This window comes from Ranitomeya variabilis, chromosome 3 (genome assembly GCF_051348905.1).
Source record: "Ranitomeya variabilis isolate aRanVar5 chromosome 3, aRanVar5.hap1, whole genome shotgun sequence".
Classification (NCBI taxonomy): Eukaryota; Metazoa; Chordata; class Amphibia; order Anura; family Dendrobatidae; genus Ranitomeya; species Ranitomeya variabilis.
This window is the reverse complement of record NC_135234.1, coordinates 72,295,840-72,316,056: the sequence shown is the minus strand read 5'-3', so window position 1 is coordinate 72,316,056 and position 20,217 is coordinate 72,295,840. Positions and strand designations below refer to the sequence as shown.

Sequence of the window (20,217 nt, the reverse complement as noted above, 5' to 3'; positions counted from 1 at the left end):
CTGCTCAGGAGGCGCGCCTCCCTATCAACCTCTTGGAAATCAGAGCCATCTTCCTAGCCCTCATCCGCTGGGAGTCTCTACTTTCAGGGAAACCGGTCCGCATTCAGTCACACAATGCCACGGCCGTGGCTTACATAAACCATCAGGGAGGGACTCGCAGCACACAAGTCATGGCAGAAATGGCAAAAATTCTGTGTTGGGCGGAGGATCACGTTCCCTCTCTGTCAGCCGTCCACATCCCAGGGGTGGACAATTGGGAAGCCGACTTTCTCAGTCGCCAGGGCATCGTGGCGGGCGAGTGGTCTCTTCTCCCCTCAATCTTCAGCCAGATTTGCCAGCGGTGGGGCGTCCCAGACGTCGACTTGATGGCTTCCCGGGCAAACCACAAGGTTCCCCAGTACGTCTCCAGATCTCGGGATCCGATGGCCGTCGGATGCGACGCACTCGTGATCCCGTGGACTCAGTTCCAGATGCCCTATCTGTTCCCACCCCTCCCCTTGATCCCAAGGGTCGTAAAAAAGATCAAGACAGAAGGGGTCCCCATACTCTTAGTAGCTCCAGATTGGCCTCGCAGGGCTTGGTATGCGGAACTGGTGAACATGCTATCGGACGTTTCGTGGAGGCTTCCGGATTGTCCGGACCTTCTTTCGCAGGGGCCCCTCTTCCACCCGAGTTCTCGGTCTCTGAATTTAACGGTATGGCCGTTGAGGCCGCGGTCCTGAAGGACGCGGGTTTTTCTCATAGCGTCATCCAGACTATGATAAGGGCGAGAAAACCGGCTTCCTCGTGTATTTATCACAGTGTTGGAAGGCCTTTTTCCGGTGGTGTCAGGACAACAATCTGTTTCCTATGACCTTTTCTCTTCCATCTTTTCTCAGTTTCCTTCAAGCAGGTCTAGATTCGGGTCTTTCCCTTAGCACCTTGAACGGTCAGATTTCCGCTCTGTCCATTCTTTTTCAAAGAGACCTGGCCTCCCTGCCTCAGGTGAGAACCTTCATCCAGCGGATCGCTCATATAGCTCCCCCTTATTGTCCTCCTGTTGAGCCTTGGGACCTCAACCTCATTTTGGATGCCCTCATCCAGCGTGCGCCTTTTGAACCGATTCAGGACATTTCCTTCTCGCTTCTATCCTGGAAGGTGGCCTTTTTGGTCGCCATCACCTCCATTAGAAGAGTGTCGGAGCTGGCGGCATTATCCTGTCGTTCTCCCTTCCTAGTCCTTCATCAGGACAAAGTGGTTCTTCGTCCGGTTCCTTCCTTTCTACCAAAGGTGGTTTCGGCTTTTCACATCAATGAGGACATTGTCCTCCCTTCCTTGTGCCCTTCCCCGGTTCATCCCTTGGAGAAATCTCTTCACAAGTTGGATGTGGTCAGGGCTATCCGAATTTATCTCGCCAGAACTGCCTCTTTTCGTCAGGCCGGTTCTCTGTTCATCGTCTCGGAAGGGCGGCGAAAGGGGCTCCCCGCCTTCAAGTCCACAATTGCTCATTGGATCCGTTCGGCGGTTCTGGAGGCATACCGTGTTCAAGACAAACTGCCTCCGTCGGGGGTGAAGGCCCACTCTACCCGGGCTGTGGGAGCTTCCTGGGCAGTTCATCATACATACAGCCCAGTATGGACAAACAAGGATGCGATCTACTCCACACGCTCATAGCAATGTGTAAAGCGTATCACAGAGTACACGTCCAAACCTTTTTGTAAAAAGGATGTAAAAATACTTTTTATTGAACAAAAATTCGTATATATATAACAACACAGTAACAAAAAATAAATAACGTTTCAATAAGGGAACAAAAATAGAAGCACTGAAAAGGCAGTGATAGCCCAAAGGTACAACTGCAGTTATTTCATATGTAAGGTGGAGAAGTACTCACCCCAGCTGAGTTGGACTCCTGTTCAAGGGCCTCCAGGTCCCGTAATACCTCTAATTCAGTTGGGTCAGTTATCACAGAGGAAGAGGAAGACCGAAGATGTAATTTCTTTAGAATGATCTTCCGTGAAAACAGATGAAGGTCTTTCAATGCTACGAAAAAGTTGAAACTGTTAGATGGAGAGAATGAAAGACCCAGTTTGAGAACCTCTTTTTGTGATTCTGAGAGAACATGTGAGGAAAGGTTGATTACCTCTAAATTATTGGTTTTTGATTTCTTATCACTTTTAGGGGAGCTGGTCATTTTACGTTTATTATTAGATTTCCCGCTCCTCCAGTCATTGCTCCTCACATGGTCTCTCCTATTCCAAGAGGGTCTCAAATTATCAGCACTCTGTGGTTTGTCCTCGACTGACGACATTGAAGATATAGAAATTGTCCGGTTCCTCAGATATGTCTTGTTTCCTGAGGTGCGTTTCTGCCACCTATACACACGCTCCTGCTGGCGGTCTGCCAAATCCCGTTGGTATTTTTTTGTTTTGTACCAACTCAGTCTCCCATTTTTGGAGGGCCAGGTCCACCTCACTTTTAAATTTCGTTACCATATCCCCCGTGAGGCATTTATTTAGCTCATCCTGGATCACTTTAAGTTCAACATCCAATTCCTTCAGTTGTTTATCATTGGAGTTAGATAACAATTCCATGAATCTTTTGGAACATAGGGATGCGGCATCTTCCCATTGTCTAATAAATTCAGGGTCTTCCACCACAAAGGATGGAAACACTTGGACACGTTGTCCCTTGGGGATAAGACCGCACCCTATGTATCGTTCCAGGAAAGCCCTGTTCCACCACAGGCGAGTACGCCTATTGAGTAGTTCCTTATACTTAGTAGTGAGACCACTCGTATCTCCAGATTTAAAATCACCAGTGCTTCCAGATCCCTCACTGAACACTTTATCAAGCTGGGTTAGCCACGCTTTATCGCGCTCAAGAAAATCCATTTGTTCCACAATGGTCGCTGTGAAGACACAGAACAAAATATAATACATACAGCCCAGTATGGACAAACAAGGATGCGATCTACTCCACACGCTCATAGCAATGTGTAAAGCGTATCACAGAGTACACGTCCAAACCTTTTTGTAAAAAGGATGTAAAAATACTTTTTATTGAACAAAAATTCGTATATATATAACAACACAGTAACAAAAAATAAATAACGATTCAATAAGGGAACAAAAATAGAAGCACTGAAAAGGCAGTGATAGCCCAAAGGTACAACTGCAGTTATTTCATATGTAAGGTGCAAAATAGTGCATGTCACAGACCCAAGGTAAGAGAGGGACAGCGGGTGCCTATCATAAACCCTATAGTAGGACCAACGTCAAGATAGCAAGCAGGTATCGTGCACTAGATACCACCACCCACATCCTCCAATCTTACCCATCATGCAGAGTACCAGGGGTCACTGTCCACGCCCGAACGCGCGTTTCGCGCTAGGCTTTGTCAGGGGGCAGTGCTGTATAGTGTGTCAGACCAGTTTATATAGGGTTTATATACAGTTCATCACCAGGCTTCGGCCTCGCAGGTTTGCAAGGCCGCAACGTGGTCATCCATTCACACCTTTGTAAAATTTTACAAGGTGCATACTCAGGCTTCTGCAGACGCGAGCCTGGGTAGGAGGATACTGCAGGCGGCGGTTTCTGACCGGCCGACCTAACTCCTCTTTTTCTGCAGAATATTCCGCCCTAGGGACTGCTTTTGGACGTCCCATGGTTACCTGTGTCCCCCAATGAAGCGAGAAAGAAAGAGGGATTTTTGGTTCTTACCGTAAAATCTCTTTCTTGGAGCCTTCATTGGGGGACACAGCACCCTCCCTTGAAGTTGTACCGTGTTGGCCAACGTGCCGTTGTTGTGGGTTGGTACATAGGTTGAGTTATATATTACCTGTTCCTACTACTACTTTTGCATCAACTGAGTTGCCTGGTGCCTGTCGGAGGGTGTATACTGCCGGGGAGGAGCTACTTCTTCTTTAGTTGCATAGTGTCAGCCTCCTAGTGACAGCAGCATACACCCATGGTTACCTGTGTCCCCCAATGAAGGCTCCAAAAAAGAGATTTTAAGGTAAGAACCAAAAATCCCTCTTTTCCGTTTTTAACTATTTTTTTTTTGCTGTTTAATTAGTGATGGGCTGATGACAGATTCTCCCCACAAATAACATCACCAAACCTGGGTTTTGTATTGAGTCTAACCTCCAATAAGATAGATCCCGCACTCCTTGGCGACGTCTGACAGCATCTGTGTGGACTGGCCAGGAATCTTCTCCGCATACTCAGGGAAGAATGTGGTACCGTAAGGAGAATTGAAGCATTCCTGGGAATAGATACAATGCTGGATTATTATCCCATGCGTCACCATTGGGGGGGTATCTGGGGCGCTCGGCCCCGGCTGCCTCTGTAACATGGCTGTCTGTGCCACTCATCTAGTAGTCCTCCTAGAATTTAGGAATTGACAACTGGGCTTTACCAGTTGGGGGGCGTGTCTATGCACCGTATAAAGACTGTCCAATCAGTGATGCCAGAGCAAAATTGTGTAGACACGACCCCCTTTTCTCAAAGGGAATGATAACACCCTTTTGTCCATTGATTCATACGATGGATTAATTTTCATTTCCAGGTAGGAATAAACAGATGGATCAGCACAATACAAAGTTAGGCTCTGTTCACATGCCCAATAATCATCCATTAGAACTCATCCAGCAGCAATCCGTTGATAAAGTTGTACAGACAACTTTTTTGGCCGCCTGAAAAATCACTTTTTTTTTTTTTAACATATAAGTCTAGGAAAACGGATCCGTTAACTAGCCATCTGTTTTTCTTCCATTTGAAACTGATCTGTTTTTTTTCCCCTTACTAGAGGTGGAAGAAGAAATATTTAACAGATACAACTGGACATGTGAACTCTCAAGTAATCATTCATTCGAAACTGATCCAGTAAGCAAAACAAGGATCATTTTCAAATAGGAGAAAACGGATGGCTACTTAACAGATCCATATTCCATAGACTTCAATGTTAAAAAAAAAAAAAAGGGATCCAGTTTCGTCTGCACAACTGTTTTATCAATGGATTGCTGCTGGATCTGTTCTAATGGATGATTACTAGACACGTGAACATAACTTTTAAAGAAAAAAGAAAATGTTTCAGAACTGCTATTTTATGCTGAATGCCAGTATTTAATAACATATACATTTTGGAGGATTGGCATGGAGTTGGTTTTAACTGGTGGAGCTTATTGGTTTGGACTCTGATTTACTGTTTTTCACATAGAACTCATCCCAATGAGACAGAACACGAGAAACCAGAACCAGACAGATTCCATGGAGTCCACAAACACACTTACGGGCAGAGCCACGATTTGCGCTCCTTGCTTTGCCGCCTTTTTGATCAGCTCAGAGGCTTTTTTCAAGTTGTCAGATTTCACTGGAGACACCAGGAGCTGCACCAAGGCCAGCTTAAACTCTAGGGAAAGAAGTGGAGAGTAGAGGATCAATGTTATGCGCCAATGCTTTACTGGGTCTGCTGACTATACTAGGGGTACGTTCCCGCATACTGAACTTTCAGCAGTAAATCTGGAGAAAGCCGCAGTGAGATCGGCAGAGGAAATCTGCATCAAAGTGTGGCGGTTCTTGATCTAGATGTTGCTGCTGATTACCTAAACTAACATTATACGCACTATTTGGTTTTCTGGTGGCGATGCCTCCTTGGTCGCCCGCCAGTCTCTGTACACTCAGTGACGTTATCACGTGTGACCTCATCACCGGAGGCCGGGAGTACAGAGACCGGAGGGGGGGACAGAGATTTGCCACACAAGGGTAAAGCATTTGTTTGCACTTTGAACAAAGTTTTCTTTTTATTATAAACTTATCAGGACTTGAAGATTTTGCTTCTGATTCCTAGGTAATCTGTAGCAAAATGCACAACATTCGGGTTTAATGCAGAGTTGAATTCTCCAATGGGAAAAATCTGCAATTAATCCACAATATAAATCGGCATGCTGCAACTAAAAATCCAATCCGGGAGTCAATTTCTTCAGCATGCTTGATTTTTCTCTTTTTTTGGGGGGAACGGTGTTTGATCCAATTTCCAAATCAAACGCACACAATCAACCGAATGGGCCCATAAAAAAAGCAAAACAAAAACTGATGGCACTCAGACGCCATCCGTGTGTCCTCTAACTGCTGTTTTTACTGTTTAATGGATAGGAGAAGCTTAAACTAGAAGAAGAGGGGAAGGGAAGAAAAACATTAGACTCGAACAAAGAAGACCCAGGAAAACATACTCAGAAGGGAGGTAAGAACATTTCTAGAACAATCCACAGCAAGGAGATTGGAACAAAACAAAATCCTCTAAACTGCATGCTCGCAAACGCCAGAAGCCTGACAAACAAGATGGAAGAACTAGAAGCAGAAATATCTACAGGTAACTTTGACATAGTGGGAATAACCGAGACATGGTTAGATGAAAGCTATGACTGGGCAGTTAACTTACAGGGTTACAGTCTGTTTAGAAAGGATCGTAAAAATCGGAGAGGAGGAGGGGTTTGTCTCTATGTAAAGTCTTGTCTAAAGTCCACTTTAAGGGAGGATATTAGCGAAGGGAATGAGGATGTCGAGTCCATATGGGTCGAAATTCATGGAGGGAAAAATAGTAACAAAATTCTCATTGGGGTCTGTTACAAACCCCCAAATATAACAGAAATCATGGAAAGTCTACTTCTAAAGCAGATAGATGAAGCTGCAACCCATAATGAGGTCCTGGTTATGGGGGACTTTAACTACCCGGATATTAACTGGGAAACAGAAACCTGTGAAACCCATAAAGGCAACAGGTTTCTGCTAATAACCAAGAAAAATTATCTTTCACAATTGGTGCAGAATCCAACCAGAGGAGCAGCACTTTTAGACCTAATACTATCTAATAGACCTGACAGAATAACAAATCTGCAGGTGGTCGGGCATCTAGGAAATAGCGACCACAATATTGTACAGTTTCACCTGTCTTTCACTAGGGGGACTTGTCAGGGAGTCACAAAAACACTGAACTTTAGGAAGGCAAAGTTTGACCAGCTTAGAGATGCCCTTAATCTGGTAGACTGGGACAATATCCTCAGAAATAAGAATACAGATAATAAATGGAAAATGTTTAAGAACATCCTAAATAGGCACTGTAAGCGGTTTATACCTTGTGGGAATAAAAGGACTAGAAATAGGAAAAACCCAATGTGGCTAAACAAAGAAGTAAGACAGGCAATTAACAGTAAAAAGAAAAAAGCATTTAAACTACTAAAGCAGGATGGCACCATTGAAGCTCTAAAAAACTATAGGGAGAAAAATACTTTATCTAAAAAACTAATTAAAGCTGCCAAAAAGGAAACAGAGAAGCACATTGCTAAGGAGAGTAAAACTAATCCCAAACTGTTCTTCAACTATATCAATAGTAAAAGAATAAAAACTGAAAATGTAGGCCCCTTAAAAAATAGTGAGGAAAGAATGGTTGTAGATGACGAGGAAAAAGCTAACATATTAAACACCTTCTTCTCCACGGTATTCACGGTGGAAAATGAAATGCTAGGTGAAATCCCAAGAAACATTGAAAACCCTATATTAAGGGTCACCAATCTAACCCAAGAAGAGGTGCGAAACGGGCTAAATAAGATTAAAATAGATAAATCTCCGGGTCCGGATGGCATACACCCACGAGTACTAAGAGAACTAAGTAATGTAATAGATAAACCATTATTTCTTATTTTTAGGGACTCTATAGCGACGGGGTCTGTTCCGCAGGACTGGCGCATAGCAAATGTGGTGCCAATATTCAAAAAGGGCTCTAAAAGTGAACCTGGAAATTATAGGCCAGTAAGTCTAACCTCTATTGTTGGTAACATATTTGAAGGGTTTCTGAAGGATGTTATTCTGGATTATCTCAATGAGAATAACTGTTTAACTCCATATCAGCATGGGTTTATGAGAAATCGCTCCTGTCAAACCAATCTAATCAGTTTTTATGAAGAGGTAAGCTGTAGGCTGGACCACGGTGAGTCATTGGACGTGGTATATCTCGATTTTTCCAAAGCGTTTGATACCGTGCCGCACAAGAGGTTGGTACACAAAATGAGAATGCTTGGTCTGGGGGAAAATGTGTGTAAATGGGTTAGTAACTGGCTTAGTGATAGAGAGCAAAGGGTGGTTATAAATGGTATAGTCTCTAACTGGGTCGCTGTGACCAGTGGGGTACCGCAGGGGTCGGTATTGGGACCTGTTCTCTTCAACATATTCATTAATGATCTGGTAGAAGGTTTACACAGTAAAATATTGATATTTGCAGATGATACAAAACTATGTAAAGCAGTTAATACAAGAGAAGTTAGTATTCTGCTACAGATGGATCTGGATAAGTTGGAAACTTGGGCTGAAAGGTGGCAGAGGAGGTTTAACAATGATAAATGTAAGGTTATACACATGGGAAGAAGGAATCAATATCACCATTACACACTGAACGGGAAACCACTGGGTAAATCTCACATGGAGAAGGACTTGGGGATCCTAGTTAATGATAAACTTACCTGGAGCAGCCAGTACCAGGCAGTGGCTGCCAAGGCAAACAGGATCATGGGGTGCATTAAAAGAGGTCTGGATACACATGATGAGAGCATTATACTGCCTCTGTACAAATCCCTAGTTAGACCGCACATGGAGTACTGTGTCCAGTTTTGGGCACCGGTGCTCAGGAAGGATATAATGGAACTAGAGAGAGTACAAAGGAGGGCAACAAAATTAATAAAGGGGATGGGAGAACTACAATACCCAGATAGATTAGCGAAATTAGGATTATTTAGTCTAGAAAAAAGACGACTGAGGGGCGATCTAATAACCATGTATAAGTATATAAGGGGACAATACAAATATCTTGCTGAGGATCTGTTTATACCAAGGAAGGTGACAGGCACAAGGGGGCATTCTTTGCGTCTGGAGGAGAGAAGGTTTTTCCACCAACATAGAAGAGGATTCTTTACTGTTAGGGCAGTGAGAATCTGGAATTGCTTGCCTGAGGAGGTGGTGATGGCGAACTCAGTCGAGGGGTTCAAGAGAGGCCTGGATGTGTTCCTGGAGCAGAACAATATTGTATCATACAATTATTAGGTTCTGTAGAAGGACGTAGATCTGGGGATTTATTATGATGGAATATAGGCTGAACTGGATGGACAAATGTCTTTTTTCGGCCTTACTAACTATGTTACTATGTTATAGTGTTGGGGTTTTTTTGCAAACGAGAAAAATACAGAGAAAAATACAGATGCCACGCTGATGGAAAACACCAACACATAGACCAAAAATGGATGACAATCGGATCCAGCATACTGATGAAATGCCGTCCATTGTATATTTTACTCAAAAGACCCCTGAATGTCTGAAAGAGGCCTTACTCTATACATTTAAAAGGAGCCAATGTTGTGCCCTCTAAGCTTCTTTTTTTTTTTACAGGCATAGGGCTCGCTTATTTGCATTGCATGTATTGACAGAGGCACGTACTAGCGCCTTATTAATAGCAAGACCCTAATAAAAATGATTTTACTTGAATCTTAAAGGGAGATTTACATGAACTTTTTTTTTACTCTGCTGGAATCTGTTCCTGTTTTTCTGCCAAAAAATAAATAGATGCAAACTGAAAAAAACAAAAACAAAAAACAATTACCTTATGTAAGGCCTCATTCACACATCCGTGTTCAAACACGTACATGAAAAAATGGCACCGGTGTCATCAGTGTGTTCGTTTTTACCATAAACGTTTTTCATGGATGGATAAAGAAAGAAATATAATTACAAAGCTTTTCCCGGACCCATAGACTAATATTGGACCTTGTCCCTGCTGCCAGAAAAAGATGGAACGTGTAAAAATACAGCGAATAGTTTATAATGGGTATGTCAAAAAATTGGATATCACACGTACTGGAAATATGGACGTCTGAATGAAGCCTTAAAAATAAATAAAAAAAAAAAAAGAAAAAAAGAAGGCTACAAGTAACTGTGCAATTTAATAACGTATACACTATCACTACAGTCCAGGGCAGCGTTAATCTTTACCCGACCTCAATCATCTATTAACCAACTACTGACGGTCAAAGTTTGCCGACATTTCACCGCAGTCTATGAAGTTCTTCACCGTCACCAGGATCTTGTATAAGTGCAGTACGTTCTGACACGGAGGATTTAGTATAAGGATTTAATTTGGATTCCGCACCAGGCGGCTTTAATACATGATACTACAATGGAACTGAATGAAAGAAATAGGAAATGTGACAAATTCAGACATTTATGAAAAAAACCAAGAGAAGGTCAAATTATGACCATCATCTGCAGAAAGCATCACCGTGTAGAGCACCGGGGAGTGTTACCGACACAGCCGCAGGCAATGAGCTACACGGCTCGGTTCACACTAGTGTTATGGCGTCCGTTTATAGGAGTGATAGCAGATCCTGGTGCAAATTATTATAAGGCCTGTCACACACGTCCAGATAATTCCGGTACTGGAAAAATAGGTACCGGAGTTACCCGTGTGCTCACGTGGCACATCAGTGTGGCACACGTGCGGCAGCCGTGTGCCGACTGGGTACCACACGGACCGTGCAGGAGACAGCGCTAGAGATAAGCGCTGTCCCCTGCATCTGGTGCTGAAGCCGCCATTCATTTCTTCTCTCCAGCAGCGTTCGCTGGAGAGAAAATATGAAAAATATTTTTTTTTGTGTGTGTTTAAAATAAAGATCCCTGTCACCACCCCCCTCCCACCCCGTGCGCCCGCCCACTGGAAATAAAATACTCACCCGGCTCCCTCTCAGCTTCTTTCTGTATTAGCGGTCACGTGGTGCCGCTCATTACAGTGATGAATATGGGGCTCCACCCCTATGGGAGGTGGAGCCGCATATTTATCACTGTAATGAGCGGCACCACGTGACCGCTCATACAGGAAGAAGCTGTGGCGCTGAGAGGAAGCAGCGAGGGAGCCGGGTGAGTATTTTATTTCCAGCAGGCGGGCGCACAGGGGGTGGGAGGGGGTGGTGACAGGGATCTTTATTTTAAACACAAAAAAAAAAAAATGATTTTTCAGATCTTTTCTCCAGCGAATGCTGCTGGAGAGAAAAAATGAATAGCGGCTTCAGCACCACGCTGGGGGGACGCGCTGTCTCCTGCACGGCACACAGACTGCACGCGGACAGCATCCGTGTGCGGTACGTGTTTTACACGGACCCATTGACTTTAATGGGTCCGTGTGATCTGTACGCTCCCACAAACACTGAAAATCTCCGTGTTTTGCACACGGTCCGTGAAAACACGCTGACATGTGCAGAGACACATTGATTTTTAATGTGTCTACGTGTGTCAGTGTCTCCGGTACGTGAGGAAACTGTCACCTCACGTACCGGAGCCACTGACGTGTGAAACCGGCCTAACAGGGTCCCCAGGGTTGTAGGGTTTTATGGCAAAATTGTGCAATATGTTCCTAACTCCTACTAAGAGGACGTCCAGAAAGAACAAGCACTTCGAGCCGCCCAAAGAAGACAAGATTCTGACCCGTGACTTTGCTTCTTTATTGGTAATATTTGCGCTTTCCTTGTAAAGTAGATGTGACGATTGTTGTGATTAATGTGTCATTCAGACGTCAGTGATTCTTCTGTTAAAAAAAATAAAAACTTGACTGGTGTCTATCAGTGTTTTGGATCAGATTTTCATCAGTTTGGTCAGTATCAGTTTTCCTCATAGAACGGGCGGCACACGGATGGCATTCATGGTTTTGTGCACAAGAATAAACGGACATGTGAGCAGCCCCAAAAACCTTAAGTATGAGTTCTATCCGTGAAAAATACTGACCTGTGAATGAGCCTGAACATTGAGGCTATGTGCACACGCTGCGGATTTTGCTCCGGATCCGCAGCGTTTCCCATGCGCAGCGGTTTACATTCCGCAGCATGTTAATTCTTTGTGCAAAATCCGCAGCGGTTTTACACCTGCTCCATAATAGAAAACCGCAGGTGTAAAACCGCTGTGGAATCCACACAAAAACCGAGGTAAATCGCCGATAAATCCGCAGGAAAACGCAGTGGACCATTCTACGTGTGCACATACCCTTACAACACCGAGAAATTTGTTATAGACAAGTGTCCAATTGACGGATCAGATTTCCTTTGGCTCGGCCATGAATTTAGCAATGGACTGTTAAGGGGTTGTGTGGTCCAAATCAATAAGTCTGCTGTCACACCGTGTTACTACAGACTTATGAATCCCCCCAGCGCGCAGAGTAGCTGCAGAATTATTGATTTGGACAGGACAACCCCTTTAAGGTCACATTTAATTGTCTCCTTAACCCCTTCACCCCCAAGGGTGGTTTGCACGTTAATGACCGGGCCAATTTTTACAATTCTGACCACTGTCCCTTTAGGAGGTTATAACTCTGGAACGCTTCAACGGATCTTGGCGATTCTGACATTGTTTTCTTGTGACATATTGTACTTCATGATAGTGGTAAAATTTCTTCGTTATAACTTGCGTTTATTTGTGAAAAAAACGGAAATTTGGCGAAAATTTTGAAAATTTTGCAATTTTCCAACTTTGAATTTTTATGCCCTTAAATCACAGACATATATCACGCAAAATACTTAATAAGTAACATTTCCCACATGTCTACTTTACATCAGCACAATTTTGGAACCAAAATTTTTTTTTGTTAGGGAGTTATAAGGGTTAAAAGTTGACCAGAAATTTCTCATTTTTACAACACCATTTTTTTTTAGGGACCACATCTCATTTGAAGTCATTTTGAGGGGTCTGTATGATAGAAAATACCCAAGTGTGACACCATTCTAAAAACTGCACCCCTCAAGGTGCTCAAAACCACACTCAAGAAGTTTATTAACCCTTCAGGTGTTTCACAGGAATTTTTGGAATGTTTAAATAAAAATGAACATTTAATTTTTTTTCACACAAAATTTATTTCAGCTCCAATTTGTTTTATTTTACCAAGGGTAACAGGAGAAAATAGACTGCAAAAGTTGTTGTACAATTTGTCCTGAGTACGCTGATACCCCATATGTGGGTGTAAACCATTGTTTGGGCGCATGGCAGAGCTTGGAAGGGAAGGAGCGCCATTTGACTTTTCAATGCAAAATTGACTGGAATTGAGATGGGACGCCATGTTGCGTTTGGAGAGCCCCTGATGTGCCTAAACATTGAAACCCCCTACAAGTGACACCATTTTGGAAAGTAGACCCCCTAAGGAACTTATCTAGATGTGTGGTGAGCACTTTGACCCACCAAGTGCTTCACAGAAGTTTATAATGCAGAGCCGTAAAAATAAAAAATCATATTTTTTCACAAAAATGATCTTTTCGCCCCCAATTTTTTATTTTCCCAATGGTAAGAGAAGAAATTGGTCCCCAAAAAATGTTGTGCAATTTGTCCTGAGTACGCAGATACCCCATATGTTGGGGTAAACCACTGTTTGGGCGCATGGCAGAGCTTGGAAGGGAAGGAGCGCCATTTGACTTTTCAATGCAAAATTGACTGGAATTGAGATGGGACGCCATGTTGCGTTTGGAGAGCCCCTGATGTGCCTAAACATTGAAACCCCCTACAAGTGACACCATTTTGGAAAGTAGACCCCCTAAGGAACTTATCTAGATGTGTGGTGAGCACTTTGACCCACCAAGTGCTTCACAGAAGTTTATAATGCAGAGCCGTAAAAATAAAAAATCATATTTTTTCACAAAAATGATCTTTTCGCCCCCAATTTTTTATTTTCCCAAGGGTAAGAGAAGAAATTGGTCCCCAAAAAATGTTGTGCAATTTGTCCTGAGTACGCAGATACCCCATATGTTGGGGTAAACCACTGTTTGGGCGCATGGCAGAGCTCGGAAGTGAAGGAGCGCCATTTGACTTTTCAATGCAAAATTGACTGGAATTGAGATGGGACGCCATGTTGCGTTTGGAGAGCCCCTGATGTGCCTAAACATTGAAACCTCCTACAAGTGACACCATTTTGGAAAGTAGACCCCCTAAGGAACTTATCTAGATGTGTGGTGAGCACTTTGACCCACCAAGTGCTTCACAGAAGTTTATAATGCAGAGCCGTAAAAATAAAAAATCATATTTTTTCACAAAAATGATCTTTTCGCCCCCAATTTTTTATTTTCCCAAGGGTAAGAGAAGAAATTGGTCCCCAAAAAACGTTGTGCAATTTGTCCTGAGTACGCAGATACCCCATATGTTGGGGTAAACCACTGTTTGGGCGCATGGCAGAGCTTGGAAGGGAAGGAGCGCCATTTGACTTTTCAATGCAAAATTGACTGGAATTGAGATGGGACGCCATGTTGCGTTTGGAGAGCCCCTGATGTGCCTAAACATTGAAACCCCCCACAAATGACACCATTTTGGAAATTAGACCCCCTAAGGAACTTATCTAGATGTGTTTTGAGAGCTTTGCACCCCCAAGTGTTTCACTACAGATTATAACGCAGAGCCGTGAAAATAAAAATTCTTTTTTTTTTTTCACAAAAATGATTTTTTAGCCCCCAGCTTTTGTATTTTTACAAGAGTAACAGAATAAACTGGACCCCAAAAGTTGTTGTCCAATTTGTCCTGAGTACGCTGATACCCCATATATGGAGGGTAACCACTGTTTGGGCGCATGACAGAGCTCGGAAGGGAAGGAGCGCCATTTGGAATGCAGACTTAAATGGATTGGTCTGCAGGCGTCACGTTGCATTTGCAGAGCCCCTGATGTACCCAAACAGTACAAACCCCCCACAAGTGACCCCATATTGGAAACTAGACCTCCCAAGGAACTTATCTAGATGTGTTGTGAGAACTTTGAACCCCCAAGTGTTTCACTACAGTTTGTAACACAAAGCCGTGAAAATAAAAATTCTTTTTTTTTTCACAAAAATGATTTTTTAGCCCCCAGCTTTGTATTTTTACAAGGGTAACAGAATAAATTGGACCCTAAAAGTTGTTTTCCAATTTGTCCTGAGTACGCTGATACCCCCTATGTGGGGGGTAACCACTGTTTGGGCACATGACAGAGCTCGGAAGGGAAGGAGCGCCATTTGGAATGCAGACTTAAATGGATTGGTCTGCAGGCGTCACGTTGCATTTGCAGAGCCCCTGATGTACCCAAACAGTACAAACCCCCCACAAGTGACCCCATATTGGAAACTAGACCTCCCAAGGAACTTATCTAGATGTGTTGTGAGAACTTTGAACCCCCAAGTATTTCACTACAGTTTGTAACGCAAAGCCGTGAAAATAAAAATTCTTTTTTTTTTTCACAAAAATGATTTTTTAGCCCCCAGCTTTGTATTTTTACAAGGGTAACAGAATAAATTGGACCCTACAAGTTGTTGTCCAATTTGTCCTGAGTACGCTGATACCCCCTATGTGGGGGGTAACCACTGTTTGGGCACATGACAGAGCTCGGAAGGGAAGGAGCGCCATTTGGAATGCAGACTTAAATGGATTGGTCTGCAGGCGTCACGTTGCATTTGCAGAGCCCCTGATGTACCCAAACAGTACAAACCCCCCACAAGTGACCCCATATTGGAAACTAGACCTCCCAAGGAACTTATCTAGATGTGTTGTGAGAACTTTGAACCCCCAAGTGTTTCACTACAGTTTACAACGCAGAGCCGTGAAAATAAAACATATTTTTTTCCCACAAAAATGATTTTTAGCCCCCCAAATTTTTATTTTCCCAAGGATAACAAGAGAACTTGGACCCCAGAAGTTGTTGTTCAATTTGTCCCGAGTACGCTGATAACCCATATGTTGGGATAAACCCCTTTTTGGACGCACGGGAGAGCTCGGAAGGGAAGGAGCACTGTTTTACTTTTTCAACGCAGAATTGGCTGGAATTGAGATCGGACGCCATGTCGCGTTTGGAGAGCCCCTGATGTGCCTGAACAGTGGAAACTCCCCAATTCTACCTGAAACCCTAACCCAAACACACCCCTAACCCTAATCCCAACAGTAACCCTAACCCTACCCCTAACCTCACCTCTAACCGTTTAATGAACATTTTCTGACAGTCATAAGTGCCACGTATTTAAGTGCCACGTATTTAAGTGCCACATATTTAAGTGCCACGTATTTAAGTGCCACGTGTTTCAGTGCCACGTGTTTCAGTGCCACGTGTTTCAGTGCCACGTATTTCAGTGCCACGTACTATAAATACTATAACTATGTGGTTATACGTGGCACTGAAATATCGTGGCACGTAAATACGTGGCACTTAAGTACGTGGCACTTAAGTACGTGGCACGTAAATACGTGGCACGTAAATACGTGGCACGTAAATACGTGGCACGTAAATACGTGGCACGTAAATACGTGGCACGTAAATACGTGGCACTTAAGTACGTGGCACGTAAATACGTGGCACGTAAATACGTGGCACTTAAGTACGTGGCACTTAAGTACGTGGCACTTAAGTACGTGGCACTTAAGTACGTGGCACTTAAGTACGTGGCACTTATATACGTGGCACTTATATACGTGGCACTTATATACGTGGCCACTGAAATATCGTGGCACTTATATACGTATATAAACGTATATTTTAGTGCCACGTATTTCAGGTTAGGGGTAGGGTTAGGGGTAGGGTTTTTTTTTTCGTTTGTTTTCTTGTGTTTTTCTATAAAAACGCATGCGTCTAAAAACGCATGCGTTTTACCACGTTTACATGCGTTTTTTCACACATGCGTTTTTTTAAAAAACGCATGCAGATAAAAACGCAAGTGTGAAACCAGCCTAAAAGACGCTTTTTATAGCAAAAAAGTTTTTGCGTCTCCACATTTTGAGACCTATAATTTTTCCACATTTTGGTCCACAGAGTCATGTGAGGTCTTGTTTTTTGTGGGACGAGTTGACGTTTTTATTGGTAACATTTTCGGACACGTGACCATTTTTGATCACTTTTTATTCCGATTTTTGTGAGGCAGAATGACCAAAAACCAGCTATTCATGAATTTCTTTTGGGAGAGGCGTTTATACCGTTCCGCGTTTGGTAAAATTGATAAAGCAGTTTTATTCGTCGGGTCAGTACGATTACAGCGATATCTCATTTATATAATTTTTTTATGTTTTGGCGCTTTTATACGATAAAAACTATTTTATAGAAAAAATAATTATTTTGGTATCGCTTTATTCTCAGGACTATAACTTTTTTATTTTTTTGCTGATGATGCTGTATGGCGGCTCGTTTTTTGCGGTACAAGATGACGTTTTCAGCGGTACCATGGTTATTTATATCCGTCTTTTTGATCGCGTGTTATTCCACTTTTTGTTCGGCGGTATGGTAATAAAGCGTTGTTTTTTGCCTCGTTTTTTTTTTTTTTTTCTTACGGTGTTTACTGAAGGGGTTAACTAGTGGGGCAGTTTTATAGGTTGGGTCGTTACGGACGCGGCGATACTAAATATGTGTACTTTTATTGTTTTTTTTATTTTATTTAGATAAAGAAATGTATTTATGGGAATAATATTTTTTTTTTTTTTTCATTATTTTGGAATATTTTTTTTTTTTTTTTTTTACACATTTGGAAAAAATTTTTTTTAACTTTTTTACTTTGCCCCAGGGGGGGACAATACAGATCGGTGATCTGCCAGTTTGCATAGCACTCTGACAGATCACCGATCTGAGGAAAGTGCAGGCTGCTTCACAGTGCCTGCTCTGAGCAGGCGTCTGTGAAGCCACCTCCCTCCCTGCAGGACCCGGATCCGCGGCCATCTTGGATCCGGGTCTGGGAGCTGCAGGGAGGGAGGTAAGACCCTCGCAGCAACGCGATCACATCGCGTTGCTGCGGGGGGCTCAGGGAAGCCCGCAGGGAGCCCCCTCCCTGCGCGATGCTTCCCTGCACCGCCGGCACATCGCGATCATGTTTGATCGCGGTGTGCCGGGGGTTAATGTGCCGGGGGCGGTCCGTGACCGCTCCTGGCACATAGTGCCGGATGTCAGCTGTGATAATCAGCTGACACCCGGCCGCGATCGGCGGCGCTCCCCCCGTGAGCGCCGCTGATCGCGTATGACGTACTATCCCGTCGGCGGTCATACGGGCCCACCCCACCTCGACGGGATAGTACGTCAGATGTCAGGAAGGGGTTAAAGGGGTGGCCAGAAGTCAAACTAAATATCATTCTAACACCCTATCTATTTTGTGCCGTTATCTAAGCTATTTTATAATATACTTGTATAAAAGATTCCCTATCGTCCCCTAACTACACAATCTAACTGCTATTCTAGTCTTCCTATTTCCTTCGTTTCAGAATCTCCAGTGCATGCAATAAAGCATTATCATAACAGGGCAGAGGCTGCGGCCACCGTCCGCCGGGAGGCTGCGGCCACCGTCCGCCGAGAGGCTGCGGCCACCGTCCCCCGAGAGGCTGCGGCCACCGTCCCCCGAGAGGCTGCGGCCACCGTCCCCCGAGAGGCTGCGGCCAAGGTCCCCCGAGAGGCTGCGGCCACCGTCCCCCGAGAGGCTGCGGCCACCGTCCCCCCTCTGTTCCCGGCTGATTATTACTGATCTGACCCGACAGAGCGGCATGTACTGGGATTCTCAAAGCATCATCAGACAGGAAATAGGAAAAAAATAGAACAGAAGTTAGATAGTGCAGTTAGGGAATTTTTAATAGAAGTATATTAGAAAATAGCTTACATTGTGGCACTAAATACATGGGGATTTAGAATGAAAATTAGTTTGGCTTCAGACCACCCCTTTAAGCCTGGGGCTACATTGTGACTTTGGCCACGACACAGGTCAGATCAGAGCATAATGCAAATGAATGGGGTCACACTAGCACAGATGAGGTACTGTGATAAACAAGCTGCCAAAAATCTTACATGTTCGGACTTTTTAGGACTTTCAGGTCACAGTGTGACCCCACTTCGCTGCGATGTAGCCGCGGCATTGAGCAATCTTTGGCCGTGTGACCTGTGTCGCGACTAAAGTCTTCATGTGATCCCAGACTTATGTGCGCTGTTAGATAAATAGATGACATAGGAGAAAACCCCCTCTATTATCCAATAGGGGAAACCCAGGCTGACTAAGGAGAAATCATCACATGCAGAAAACCAAAGCCGCAGGGAAACCCGCACCTACATGTGCACATTCTGCCGATTTACCTTTTATAAAGAATAAAAATACATGAGAACCTCAGTGCTTCCCTTGGGGTCCTCATCACCTCGCTGCAGCAATGAGTGGTGGCCAGGCTCGGACCGGCCCACAGGAGAACCGGTGCGTCCCTGGGTGGGCCCGGTCCTCACACCCCCTACATGAGCCGTGCTTGGCACAGTACACCTCATCATGCTGCTGGTGCCCCCCAGGCCCTGGCACTACAAGGGGGTCAGTCAGAGTAAGGCCACACATGGACAGAGACCTCCTGACCCCAGATAACAGCCTCCTGGGCACATGGGGGGTCCATTAGGGGAACCTGTCACCGCAGACAGCGAGCCCTCAGCACCCTGGTCTGACACGGATGGTGACAGTCTGTGATTAGCTGCAGCGGTCACAAACATTGTCGTTTGGGAAGAGGGGTGGAATGTGTGAGGGGCTTTACTTCTGCTGGGCAGAGTCCCTCTGTTATTCCTCTTGGAAATGTTCGGTAATCCTCATACACACGTATTTCCCAGCACTGACTGATCTGCTAGAGGCCAGAAGATCACGACTCCCAGCATGTCCTGACTATTGGGGGTGGCAGCACTCCCACCAGCTGCAGCCCCTGCTGTTCACCATGTCACCTCGTACGTCTCCTGTCCTGACTATTATCTGGTACAGCTCCTAAATGTGCCCCTGAATCTCCCCCTGGCAGTGCCAGGCAGCGGAGGAGAGGGCGCTCCTAGACCGTCACCCCGCACTCACATCGGTACTCACTCGCCATAGCTCGAGCTGTCTGCATACTGCCGCGAGCTGCAGCAGCGACACACACCTGTCAATCATTCACCAAACCCGGAAGCGGGCGTGGAAACGCGTCCTGTCTGCCCCGGAGGATTGTGGGAGATGTAGTTCTGGCTAATGCTACACGAGTACTGCTGGATGGCGGCTCCGCGCTGCACTCCCCGGCTCAGGGGCCGAGTCTAGCAGTGCTGGCACCGAATGCTGCCACATTGCTGACCACGACGCCATATTACTGGTTGTCATTTTTATTCTAAATTGTTCTCACGGCGAGGAGCAGGAATGGAGACCACAAGCAGGGCTGTGTGTAAGAGCGCCATTAAAGGGAATCAGTCACCCCCAAAATCGATGGTGAG

At 44.5% G+C, this 20,217-nt stretch overlaps 1 protein-coding gene across 2 annotated transcripts in view; it reads right to left on the bottom strand.

Annotated features, from left to right (window-relative positions):
• NIT2 (nitrilase family member 2) overlaps positions 1 to 19,938 on the bottom strand; it is a 46,369-nt gene extending 26,431 nt beyond the window's left edge. Inside the window, exons 1-3 of one of the 2 annotated variants that reach the window (XM_077294143.1) lie at positions 19,841 to 19,938; positions 5,273 to 5,391; positions 4,125 to 4,245 (exon numbers count right to left, since the gene is read on the bottom strand). In XM_077294143.1, coding sequence (XP_077150258.1) covers positions 4,125 to 4,245; positions 5,273 to 5,391; positions 19,841 to 19,865 — 265 coding nt within the window. In that variant the 5' untranslated portion in view covers positions 19,866 to 19,938. Of the gene's footprint in view, positions 1 to 4,124; positions 4,246 to 5,272; positions 5,392 to 8,494; positions 8,593 to 19,840 lie in introns of those variants that run through there. The other variant, XM_077294142.1, reaches the window with a different exon arrangement.
• Between the last annotated feature and the right edge of the window lie 279 nt (positions 19,939 to 20,217).